Here is a 13,616-nt window from a genome sequence, read left to right on the forward strand (position 1 = left end):
TTAAGTTATTGTTACGAACGGGGTTGTTTGCACCCACGTCATCTCGTCACAGTTACAAGTATTTTAAAACGTTTTTTTTTGGACTACTAATTATTTTCTGTTTCCCATCACTAGCCCGTCTGTCAAAAAGATCAAGCTAACTTGTACAGGGTATACCCGCATTGGAAACGACGACCTTCCGTTAAGTTCGCTGACTTGAGACTGACAGACGCAACTAGTAAGTAATCTCGGTTAGAGGAACATCTATTTATGTAATATATTCTGCAATTTCGTGTCGTGATTTCGATAATATCTCGCAGGATAACCGCTTCCTCGTGTTGCATGACGGTAATGCATTTTAAATTGTTGTTTTTTATCATAAAAAATGTAGGTACTTTCATAATAAATATCAAATGCTAAGCGACATTCATTATGTTCAAATTGATGTTTGAAATACTTGGTTATGTAAAAATATTGACCATTTTATTAAGGTCAGTTGTGTTGTAACATTGTCACACCGATAAATTCGTTTATTAATGTAATCATATTTTACATGAGGCAATCTTTCGTATATCTCTTGAAGTACATAAAATTGGATTGTCGGTCTAAAGGCATTTTTAAATAACTTCGCTCCATTTTCATTAAAATGCGTTTTTCTAAGTTAGTAAAACGTAAACAACCAATATATTTCTGTCCGTCTGTTAGTCGGGGGTTATTTTCAAAACGGGTGAAAAATTCAAATGTTAATATTTAGATTACTATAGAAATAACTTGTGACATTGCCTCAGCTTCGCTTAACAATAACAATACTAAGTATTGCTTTTTTGGCGGTAGAATAACAGATGAGTGGGCGGTACCTACCCAGACGGTTGCACAAAGCCTTACCACCAAGTAAATGTAAATATAATTGATATCCTATAGTTCTTAGGAATAACGTACCTTTAACCTGTGAAAATATTTTTAGAATTGGGTCATTAGTGCCAGAGTTTACCCCCGTACATACAAACAAATTTTACTTCCTCAAAATATTAGTATAGATTTAGTGCTGTTTAGTTTTATTTTCAGAATCCCGCGGGCGGAACTAGTTACTTAATACAAAAATTAATTGAAAACTTTATTGGCGGTGCTCCGTATCTTTGTATCAAGTCTCACGAATCCGCAACGACGCTCCGACGTAATACTTTCGATTTCGTCACGCCGCCCCACTTCTGACGGAGCCCACTTACCATTCGAGACACGATGCGCGTCCGTGTCGCCTTGAACTTGAAATTATAAACACTTATCCCACTTTTGTAATATTTTACCGAACATTACTCTCCTTTTCTCGAACTAGCTGCTCCGCGAGGCGGTGTAGCTAAAGGCAAAAGGGCATAACTCTTAGTTCCCTAAGTGGCGCATTGCTGATATGATAATGTCTAAGGAAGTGATGATCCATTTGTTTGTCATAAAAACGAATCCTAAGATTCGCATCGTGCTAGTTAAGATTATCTAACGTTCCAAAGAGTGTAGTCTGTGTTCGAGATTCGTGATGGCTTAGAAACATTCTACTTGTTCCGTCTCGCAGTCAAAATATTCATTATAATTATGCAATTATCGTGCTGGAATTCATTCGTGTAAAATAGTTAACATTTTATTAACAGACTATGTATTTATGTTAATACAATGCGCAGACAAAAACATGTAAGATTTTCATTACTGACATCGTTTCTGCGAATGTATTCATTCATTCATCGCTTAAACAATAGATATTTTTTTCTGTGAGCATTCTTAGGCTGCGTACACAATCGACTGTCGACAAATATTCGAACATTTTGCTCGCTCCCGTTTTATAGTAATATACGAGTATGTTTACCTTTATAACGATCAAGTAAAAAATTTGTAATTTTCGGTAAATATCTCTTACTGTTTGACATGCACTGCTATCCGTGAGACGATTTGGAACTTAATCCTCCAAACAGCTCGAATTTGAGTTGTGTGAGTGATACATGATAATAATAAATATAATAAAGCCTTTTTTATATAACATATATATAAAAGGAAAAACATAAGAATAAATTTATTTAGAATTATCCAGCAGTTTCCATGTTTTCTTTATCCAGTCTTCTCCCTTTTATATAAGAGAATAGAGACACAGATAGAGAAGTATCAACCCCTGGAACAGGCATGTGATACATAGAAGTCACTTATTATTATATAAAAATCACTAACCCATAACTGCAAACATATAAAAAACGCTATAGTCGCTGTTCCATCAAATGACACGTTATATAAACAATAATGACGTTTAAAACATGTCATAAATTTACATGGCCCTTGCTTTAAATTATGCTTAAAATGTTACCACGCATGCTTAACTATTATTAACTTCACCGATCGCTACCACAATCAATAATTAGATACTCGTGGTAGGGCTTTGTGCAAGCCCGTCTGCGCTGGCACCACCCACACATCAGATATTCTACCGCCTAACAGAAATACTTAGTATTGTAGTGTTCCGTTCTGAAGGTGAGTGAGTCAGTATACAGGCGCAAGGGTCAACATCTTAGATCCTAATGTCGGCGCATTGGCGATGTAACTAATGTTTTGTTTTACGGCCCCAATGTCTTTGCCACAGAAAAACATGTCCATTTAAATGTTCGTTTCGTCTCACCAATGTACTCATAGCCTTATCTTTAATTAGTGTGTTCAATTTTATTGTTGCCAGCGAGTAAGCAAACAGTACCAGTTTTCACGGCAAATAACTTCCATGGGAATGAATGGAGGAAGCACTTACTGCTCTTACCTACGCTGACATTTCCACGTATGAGTTGCGCACACCATCGTTGCACCACCGTCGATACCACTCGTAGAAATTTATGATTCACATGCATTACAATGAATTCAATCATTCATTTATAAGAGAGCAAGAAAGGAAAAATTCTTTTGAAGGAGATTTAAATCAAGCAGTTAAATAGAAATAAATTTAATAAAATGTGAGTGTGCAAAACCGGCCTTATTAAGTTTACTCAAAAGCTGATTCAACTTACAGGTAGTTGAATTGTTTACGTTTACATTTTGTTACAAAAAAAAACAGATACATGTGTTTATAAACGTGTACTCTACTGTCGGTTACCCGTAGCCTTCTGATCTTCAACTTGGGCATGGGAGTTTCTAGACAAATCGTTTTACATACAGATATGAGATAACCTAAATCAACATATATATAACGGAGGTAAATGAGGATCTCGTTATGAGATTCGTAATTAGATGGATGGGACATCGTAGCAAGCTCAAATAATATTTTACTCTTTTAAAATCGTTTATTCTCTTTTCATATTTATTTGATCATTTTCTTTATTTTTCAATGACGGCTGTCAACCCGTGACCGACGCCCGTCCAGTCGCCGCCGCTCCATCTACTTCACTCAAGCGTATTAAAGACGATTTAGACATTCTTTTAAGTGTCAGATAGAGCAATAGACGGCATCTGCGACATATATATATATATATATAATACAGCTAACTGTCTGACAACGTCAAACTATTAAAATAAGTATCCTCAGTATATGAGATACAACATGATTTAAATATAATATTTTACTAAAATTAAAAGTTCCATTAAATCACACAGAAACTAGTAGGTGCGGATCAGACCATACTTGTAGTAACAAAAAAAATGTACGAACAAAAAACCAATTTTTACTCGTTTTATTCTATACCGTCCGCCATATTTGTTTTCTAGTGACGTCGTAAATCCTAATAACATAACGCTTAATAAATCAAGGAACATGTTTTAAAAAAAAACGATTGTCAAAACTATAAATACATTGTAATTATAGTATAAGGCGTATATGAAATTATATGTGCTGAGGCTTAGGAGTTATCTACTGTCGACCCACGCAACCCACTTTACGGTTCGAGGAAGCTCTGCGTTAGGTAACGTGATGTAATGGTTATTGGAGTGGTTCAATCTAACGTTGGAAAATAAATGATCAACCAATCAATCGAAGTAGCTTATTAATACGCCCGAGGACGTGGAAAGTATTTCGATGTTGGTAAGATTCGAAACTAAAAGAATATAATAAATAAATATCGATGTAAGTTCTAAAAGCGATTAGTTGGTGAAATCATTCAGTTGAGAATCAATGATTATCATTTGGGTATATTTGTCATTGTTAGTTTTACAAATAATTTTAAAGTGGTAAACAAGGGTCCTGATAATATCTGAAACCATCGTCCCAGATAGTTCCTGCCTTCAATACTAATCCTTTACCCTACTGCTTGCTTTGATGAAATTAGCAGAGCAGATGTAAACGATAGACTGATGTCTGTTTAGATATTTGAAATGGTGAACTTGTTGAAAGGTGATCGATTAACATCCCGATGGTGACTCCATGGATAGCAACAGAGCATCATTACATACTCTATGCCGAGATCGTCACGTTTCTTAACAGGCCCGTCTTAATCCAGGATGTAAGGGTTGTTTGGTGGCGCCTCGCTTATGACGGTGAAGTCTTGAACCATCGAAAAGGTCTCTTAAATATATATTTTTGGTAGCGAAGGGAGATCAGCAGAACAATGGTTGCACCCGGACGTTTAAAACGGTACTGCTTCTTAAGTAAAGTAGTGATTACGCAACAATAATTACAGTAGTGCATTATTTTGGATGTCTGACGTCCTTGGGAAGGTGACATTATAACTATTCACGGAATTCCTACAAGCCTTAGTAATACAGGCCAACTAGATTAATAAGTTTAATAGTTACGATGTACACAAGATAATGCATTTTCATTGATTACATTCATACTTTATGTTCTTGGGTAATTCCCCTTTATTAATATTATCGGATGTATCTGTTTGTTTGTGTAGAACCATCTTTACGTTGAATAAATTGTACTATGTTTACATTGTTCGCGTTTCGTATGAACTTTACTATTCTGTTAAAATATTTAACGTCATGGGAAAATTTGAAATTGAATTTTTGATGTTATCTGTAACCACAATAAACAAAAACATATAGTTATAATTATGTTTTACGACCTACAAACAATAGGATCATCACAATAACCGAATCTCAAAAAACTCAGGACGTGATATCCAGTAGTGCTGAACGTACTTTGTATATCGCTCGTGGAATGTTGAAAACCGACTACGTCCAACACCGACAGATTCTTGTAGTATCTTCTGCTGATAGACAGATATCTGATCGACGGTTGCTGTCCATTTGTATTGGTTAAAATGTATCGACAATTTGGTATTTAATTGAACTATTAGCCATCATGTGGTCTGGTCACGATACTTTATTTTGATACGTGTATGCTTAAGATGTTATAATAATAATGGTGAAGCTGATATTTCACGATCGTGTTCTGCGATGAGTTTCGTGTTGGTCCTCACAGAATAGCTCTGGACTACATAAATATTTATCATGAGTAGATATCGAAGTTGCGGCTGTTGACGTAAAGGTTACAGATGCTGTGTGAACCTAATTAAACTAACCAGCACTAGCCGAGTACCCAGCTACATTTAAATCTTTGCATCTATTACATATAAAATTGTAATAACAACTTGGGATTCATTTAAATCAATGATTATGTCATAATGTGTACAGATATGTAACCTTTGTAGTTAATTTTTTTTTATTATTATGAAATAGTAGAGCAATGAGCGCAGGTTAGCGATGTAGCCGCATGTATACAACCTACTTAGTGATCGGCAGGTTCAACGACCGTGTGACGCAACGTTGGATAAGTGGGACGACCGACCACCGCGCTGTCATGACTTTTCACACGATAATATTTGCGGTTTCAGCTTGTCAAATAAAACCGCATGTTAAGTGGATATAATGTTACAAATAATTGCCAATATATGGTGTTTATCAGCTCTATTTCACGCACTTAAATCGTACTAGCTATAGATAGATTTATGATAAATATTTTAAATAAGATGACCTTAACGAATTTGATCAATATAAAGTTACACAAAATTAAACTAAGTGTACAAATTTCTATTCTTGTTTAATTCGTTCCGAGCCTATTGCGTCGTCTGTAAACACGTTATCGAAATCAAAATATCCTTTATTCATGTAGGCTTTAACAAGCATTTTTGAATCGTCATTTTACAGAACTATATTAAGTAGAGCTAAAAGATTATGATATTCAACTTTCATTGCATACATTCTATAAATGTCAAAATTTAAATCGATAGTGTTAAGTACTTTTGGGTGCAACATCAGATCGAGGTCATTGAGTTATTGTATTATCGTAGGAACTACGTATGTATAAAGTAATCTTGGAAGTGGTTAGGTCAAAGTTTCTTTAAATTTAGTCATGAGAGTTACAACCGTGAACATATACAATGGTTGCTTGTATAAGGTACAATTATTTCTACATTTACATTACGTTACATTAACAGTCTGTAAATTTCCCACTGCCGGGCTAAGGCCTCCTCTCTCTTTGAGGAGAAGGTTTGGAGCATATTCCACCACGCTGCTCCAATGCGGGTTGGTGGAATACACCACACCATTCCTCACGATGTTTTCCTTCACCGCCGAGCACAAGATGAATTATAAACAGAAATTAAGCACATGAAAATCACTGGTGCCTGCCTGGGTTTGAACCCGAAATCATCGGTTAAGATGCAATCATCGATTACTATATCATCAACAAACCGAAGGTGACTGATGTACTCGCCGTTAATGTTGATGCCAGATCCTTTCCAGTCCAGAAGCTTGAAACAACATCAACGGTGAACAATTTCGGAGAAATAACGTCTCCCTGTCTCACTCCTCGCTGCAGTTGAATAGGTTTCGAGTTCTGGTCCTGTAGTCGGACTGACATAGTGGCGTTTTCGTACAAGCATTTCAGCACTTCGATGTATTGATAGTCAATTTGGCTCCTCTGGAGAGACTGTAGCACAGCCCAAGTTTCGATCGAATCGAAAGCTTTCTCATAGTCCACAAACGCTAAGCATAATGGCATCTTATACTCTTCGGTCTTCTGTATAACCTGCCGCAGCGTATGTATGTGGTCTATGGTGCTTAAGCCTTTATGGATACCGGCTTGTTCGGGAGGCTGGAAGTCGTCAAATCTGATGTAATGACTCTCGAAAACAACTTATAAACGTGGCTCAGAAGTGAGATGGGTCTGTAATTCTTCAGTAGGATGTTATCGCCCTTTTTGAAGAAAAGCACCACCACTCTTCTGCTCCACGCTTGTGGCGTTTTGCCCTCGATTATGACGGAATTAAAACGTTTCTGAAGGGCTTTTAAAACCGGCTTTCCACCTGCATTCAGCAGCTCAGCCTTAATTCTATCATCACCCGTCGCCTTGTTATTCTTAAGCTGTTTAAAAGCCATACTAATCTCGCACATACTGACGTCCGGGATATCTGCGGTATAGTGTCGGGTTAATCTGGCTCTGGGGCCTTTCTCCAGAATTGTGACAGATTTTCGTGTACAAGCCTGCCATCGTCGGTCTTCAGTTTCGTCAGCTGGCTTTGCCCGATAGACAGATCTCTTGCGAACACCTTAGAGCCTTTGTTCCGCTCTATAGCCTCTTTGATACGATTTGTAATAAATCGGCGTAGGTCACGAGTCTTTGAGATCTGCCTATTTAGCTGCCGGTATTTGGACGTATCAGTCGGGACCTCTCGAGTTTGATATTAAGATTCAATGTGCCTCTTACCATCCGGTGACCACTTCCAGTTTTGACGGCGTTGATCACAGAGACATCATTGAATATCTGCTTCCTCGTCGACATGATGAAGTCAATCTCATTTTTAAATACACCATCAGGACTCATCAGAGCCCATTTTATGTGCTCACGCTTCTTGAAGAAGTGGTTCATCATATAGAGTCCCTCCTTCGCCATGAAGCCGGTAAACAGGTGGCCCCGGTGATTCCGATGTCCTACTCCAAATTACCCCACTCATAGCTAATCACCGCTTCGTTTGCCTAGTTTAGCATTAAAATCTCCCATGACAACGGTGTAGTGAGTTTTCGAGGTACGCATGGCTCGTCTGATATCCTCATACATACATTCCACCACATCATCGGAGTGTGTCGAAGTCGGAGCGTAAACCTGTATGACCTTCAACGAGTACCGTTTGGTAATTCTGAGTATAAGGTACGCTACCCTTGTAGATACACTCTCGATCTTGACCACGTTCTTCACGAGGGACTTGTGGACGATAAACCCGACACCACCTTGGGATAGATGGTAGCCTTCCCGGAAATAAAACAAGTTACCGGATTTGAGAATTATCGAGTCCTCTCCCTCTCTTCGTACTTCAGATAATCCTTTAATATCCCAATGCAACTTGCTTAATACTTCCTCCAGTTCAACGATCTTCTCGTCAGTCCGCAGTGTGCGCGTGTTATATGTTGCCAGGGCCAGCCGTCGTCGGATGTGGTAGCCGGATCTCTGCCTGGGATTATTTACGGGGACAATTAATTATTTCTACACATTGATTTAATGTACGAATCTGACCTTATAAGCTACGCTTCACAAATGGCGATTCAAAATGTCTCACAAAAGCTTACTTGCATAAAGTTTATTTTGATTATATTTTATATACACGCAGTTCAAAGCAACCGTCTGAAGAGGATCTTAGATTTGTCTTTGCTATTTAAGATTGCTTATTATAGGAGAGGCGCAGACATTTGCTATGAAATAATAACTACACTTAGCGATTGTTGAGCGAAATGTAAGCGATTTACATTAGTTGGCTTAGAAAAAAATATTCCAATTCAAAGAAAGTTTTAACAAAATTAGTTAAAAGTAGTCTCTTTGTTTATAATTTGAGTTTTTAGTTCAGAAGATAGTGTTGTTTACATATTTATGGTGTTTATAAGTTTGTTTACTTAGATGAAACATTGATTACTTAGATGGGCCACCAATGGTAACTGGCCTCCAGTGTCTATGATTGGTGGTGTTTATTCACCATTAGATTGCGAACTTGACCGTCGGCTTACCTATTAAATTTAAAAATAAAAAATAAAAAGAGAGTAGAATTGTGAAAATGATTGATAAGTGATCGCCATCGAAATTTAAGCGCCACATTTTCGTCAGACAGCGTCGTAAATTATTATTTTTTTCCGATTAAGTAGTGAACAATATTCTTTGTCGTATATATATTCGTGTCTATATAGTTACCCTATATTTCAACATTGTTGAGGGTTATGTGCGAACAAGAATTACAATACACTAATTTATATAAGACGCTTCCCCACCTACGTTCACTTTAAGTATAATTTAATTTAATTTTTATTAAATTTGCGAGATAAACTACTTTGAGTGCTGTCCCAATATGTAAGTTATGAAATGTCGAAATTCATTGAAACCAGCCAATTCGTTTTTGTAACGTGTATACACGAACAATATAACATTGCTTCTATTGTCGCTGTAACAATGTTCTATAGTAGACATTTAAAATTTAAGACGGCAACGGAGCCTTTATAAGAAACGATATGTCGGCGGGATGTATTTACTTGGGGTTCAGGCTTGTTTCATAGCAAATTCCATCAAATACGTTTCAATGTTTTGGCCGCGAAAGAGTATCAGACAGACAAACAGACGGAACGAATTACCTTCGCATTTATAATATTAGACTAGATTGTACAAAGGAACCACTTGATGTTAAATGTGCTCTTCAATAGATTACGTGACGGAGGAGTACCAGATGCCTCGTGTCTAAATAAAAAAAAAAAAACACTAATTGAAGATAGGTGGATGCAATTTTATTTGTTGTGTAGTACGGAATACGATTCTTTATTAAAATGATACGATAGTCACGTCGCAGGCTCGCGTCGAATGCTCGGCGACACGTAAAGACGAATTAACAAGTTCCGACGTCGATCGACATAATTGGACGTGGGATTAAATTTACACTGACTCCCTAACGAAGAATAGTTGAAGTGGAAGTATATTGTTATGTAGGTATGCCTCTCTAGCGGTAACGTGTAAGCCTATTTGGGTGGAAAGGGAATTTCTAGTGAGCCAGAGGAAGGTCAAGCACGAGTGAAAGATACCTCCTTCGTGTGTTTTATTATGTAATTGAATCCACTGGGTAGCGGAATTGCAATTTATGAGTATATTTGTGTCTCTACTAATAAAACTATATTTATCAGTCCTTTACCCAAGTCGCGCTTCAGCGACGACGCCGTCCGTTGCATTACATGCGACTTTTATCCAATGTATATTTTATTATTAACTTAGTATTGCATTGCATTAAAGACTATTATATATAAATCAATAAAAGTGTAATAATGTCATCAATCATCTATCTATCGCAAGCCAATCTGATATCGGTTACGGTATTGCCATATCGCAGAAACACGTTTTAATCCATTTAAAATTAATAATTATAATATCCATTGGGGGTGGTTTATGTCAATATAGATAAGTATATATAGATTAGTTCAACTCCTTCGCTAATATAAATTATAATCAAAAAAAAAAAAACAATTTATAGTCCAAAAAAATAGTCCCCGTAACGGTAGATATTTAACATCGATATTAGTTTGCAGCCTTACGAGCCTCTATTGTATAGTCTTCAAGTATATAGAAAAAAAAAAAGTTTTTTAACGCCTGCATATACTTTATCTGAAATTTCAAAGTACTTTTACTACGTATATCCGTCACTATTGACTCTTCCTCTCGTTTCGATTGTAAAAACATAAATTTTCAAGTACACTTCAAGGTAGCGCGTGGTAATCAAAGGTTATTTGAGAAACTCATAACTCTGAAACGATTCGACATGCATAATTTATTATTGAAATCAAGGTTAGAAATACGTTTAGCTCCGTGCATGGCAAGATGTAATTAGGAAAAACGCATCGATTTTATTTTGTTGAACATCGAAATGGATTACTGTATGTAAGGTCGGTTTTGATATGATTGATATACATGACGCCCTCCGTGGTCGAGTATTGTGTACACCGGTTTTCATGGGTACGCCACTCCGAGGTCCCGGGGTCGATTCCCGGCCGAGTCGATGTAGAAAAAGTTCATTAGTTTTCTATGTTGTCTTGTGTCCGGCTATTTGTGGTACCGTCGTTACTTCTGATTTTCCATAACACAAGTGCTTTAGCTACTTACATTGGGATCAGAGTAATGTATGCGATGTTGTCCAATATTTACTATTCATTTATTTTATAATTTACATTATAACGTTACGTTTTTAGGTAAAATTATTGTCGATATTGTCGGTATTATTATCAGTTTATTCGGATTGTGATGCGAACTTCTATTACTGTTAAACTAAAAATTATATTATTGACATTACAGGAGCATATCAGTTGCTTCGATGTTATGATAAATATAATAATCACTTACGATGGCTCCGTCTGTACCTTTGGTTTAAAGAACTTTATTTTCAATCCGACAGATAATTATAGCTATAAATGCAAAAGTAAATGTCTGTTATCTCTGCACGATTAAGCCGCTGAACCGATTTAGATAAAATTTGGTATGGAGATAGTTTGAGTACTGGGGAAGGACGTAGACTACTTTGTTTAATTCACCCCACCATTGGTTCGAATGGTACTGACGGTTTGTGTGCTATAGGTCATTTGTTTTAATTTTCGCGCGGGTCAAGCCGCACGTTCAGTTAGAAATATATATAGTAGTGGATGTCGATCACGGTACAGAGAATTTATTTTAACAAAGAGTAAAAAAGAATATACTTGACTTCAAATTTTATTATTTTTTTCTGGTAAATAATTAGGTATAGAGTTTTACTTAAGATATTTGTGGGAATCTCACAGTTGTGACCAAAGACATTATTATTTATATATAAACAAAATTTATGAAAAGGTCATTATTTGGCGATGCATTTGCAGTAAATAAATAAAAACTTCTACGCTGTCGACAACCTCGGCCTCGGCGTCGGCGTCCGCCTCCGTTATGCAGTTGATTTTGTAACTTAATAACAAACTGCTTCTATCATTAGTCACCTGACGCACGCAGATTTACCCATGATGTTAGTAATGGTATTACTGCTTAGCTCGAGATGAATTACACTTATGTCAATAGAGCACGCGAGGATGCAAGGTCATTGTCATCACTGAAGAGCGAGGTGTTCTATTGACTGAGCTATCTTAGATTTCGTGTTATATTATATATTATATTAGAGTCATATTTTACAAATTGGAGCGGTTAAGCGCCTTAATCTTCTGTTCGGATTAAGTGCTATTTAAATGTATATTGATTAATACATATATACATACATATTCATTCTATAGTATGATGATAAGTGTTATTTGTCATATTTCCAGCTGCGGAGGTGCTGTCGATGCAGAGGCCGCTGGCAAAGTGTCGACCGCTGCACGCCGCCACGCTCGAGTCACGGAACAAGGCGAAGAAATGCGCCGAGTTCCTGCAACCGTATAGGTACGAGCATAGAGGCGCACTTCATGAGCTGCGGCTCGCTTTACACTCTAAAGCAACTTAAATATGACGGTTGGTCGGTTGGTAGTTCAAAATTTAAAGCTCAGTCAACAAAACATTGATAAATAAGGCAAATTACTCAATACAAGACTAATGATAAAAAGCATGGACTCAGGAGCTGCTGGTTTCCAGGCGGGACATGCGTAAATGTAGTCGTACTTCACGTACTCTGTAAATAAAATGGGGGAAGGAGAACTACTGATTTTCTCGGTAGACTCTACTTTCCGAACCGGGGGGAGCTTCACATTTGTCTCGACACTGTAACGTGACGATTCAAAAGTGTCCTTTCGAGCCCACTCGCATAAAGAATACTTTGATCCGACACGGCCGTATTCGGTGCACAGGCAGCGGCCGGAGACGTGCACGGCGCTGGCGCGGCGCCTCGTGTCGGGCGCGCTGGGCGTGCGCCTCAGCACGGCGCGGCAGGAGCGCGCCGAGGAGCGCCGCCTCATCACGCTGGCGCGCGGTGAGCCCCCCCCCCCCCACCCGCGGGCTGGAGCCGGAATCATACCTTTTCGCTCGCAGCACTGTAGTAGAGACGAAACGAACTAGAATGGAGGAGTAAGAATGCGAGACACCGAGCAGAATTGAAAAGGTATGGTCTCGGCGGCCCGAGGGCGACGCGACGAGACGCGCGGCGTGCGCGGGTAGTGAGCGGTGTGGTGACGTGTGTCCGCAGAGAAGAAGCGGCTGTCGGCGCTGCACAAGCAGGAGGCGTGGGACGGGTCGCTCGCCAACAGCGCGCTCGACGCGTAGCCCCCCCCCCCCCTACACACACACAAAGCTACGGCATTGTGCAGGTAATGTAGACATCACATTGCAATGCGTTATGAGTTTTATTTTTATTTATATTTTTATTCATCATTAAGATGCTCGTAATTAATGGAATAAGCTCTAAAAGTTCTCCTTAATTAGTCGATGGTAGAGCTTTCTGCGAGTCCCTCGGGCAGGTACCGCCGACTCGTCACATATTCAACCGCCAAACATCAGCACTTATTTTGCTGTGTTCTGGTTTAACGGTGAGTGTGACCCCAGGCGCAAAAGACATAACATCTCTATTGCTAAGATTGGCGGCGCGTCACCGATATAATGATGTATCTCTAGTACGACCGGCAGCGGTAAGCCGCCTCCTTAACGATGTCGTACAAAAATAAAACAAGAGGAGAGGAGGGCTGGGCTGGTACTTTCTTGTAAATAATTGTTATAATAA

General features: G+C 38.2%; 1 protein-coding gene across 2 annotated transcripts in view; it reads left to right on the top strand.

The window, feature by feature from the left end:
• The window catches only part of LOC113403772 (R3H and coiled-coil domain-containing protein 1), a 43,154-nt gene that overhangs the window by 25,474 nt on the left and 4,064 nt on the right, over positions 1–13,616 (top strand). For both annotated transcript variants that reach the window (XM_064217985.1, XM_026644360.2), the window contains 3 exons: positions 12,235–12,349; positions 12,751–12,872; positions 13,086–13,206. In XM_064217985.1, coding sequence (XP_064074055.1) covers positions 12,235–12,349; positions 12,751–12,872; positions 13,086–13,162 — 314 coding nt within the window. In that variant the 3' untranslated portion in view covers positions 13,163–13,206. The remainder of the gene's footprint in view (positions 1–12,234; positions 12,350–12,750; positions 12,873–13,085; positions 13,207–13,616) is intronic.

This window comes from Vanessa tameamea, chromosome 20, assembly GCF_037043105.1.
Source record: "Vanessa tameamea isolate UH-Manoa-2023 chromosome 20, ilVanTame1 primary haplotype, whole genome shotgun sequence".
Taxonomy (NCBI): domain Eukaryota; kingdom Metazoa; phylum Arthropoda; class Insecta; order Lepidoptera; family Nymphalidae; genus Vanessa; species Vanessa tameamea.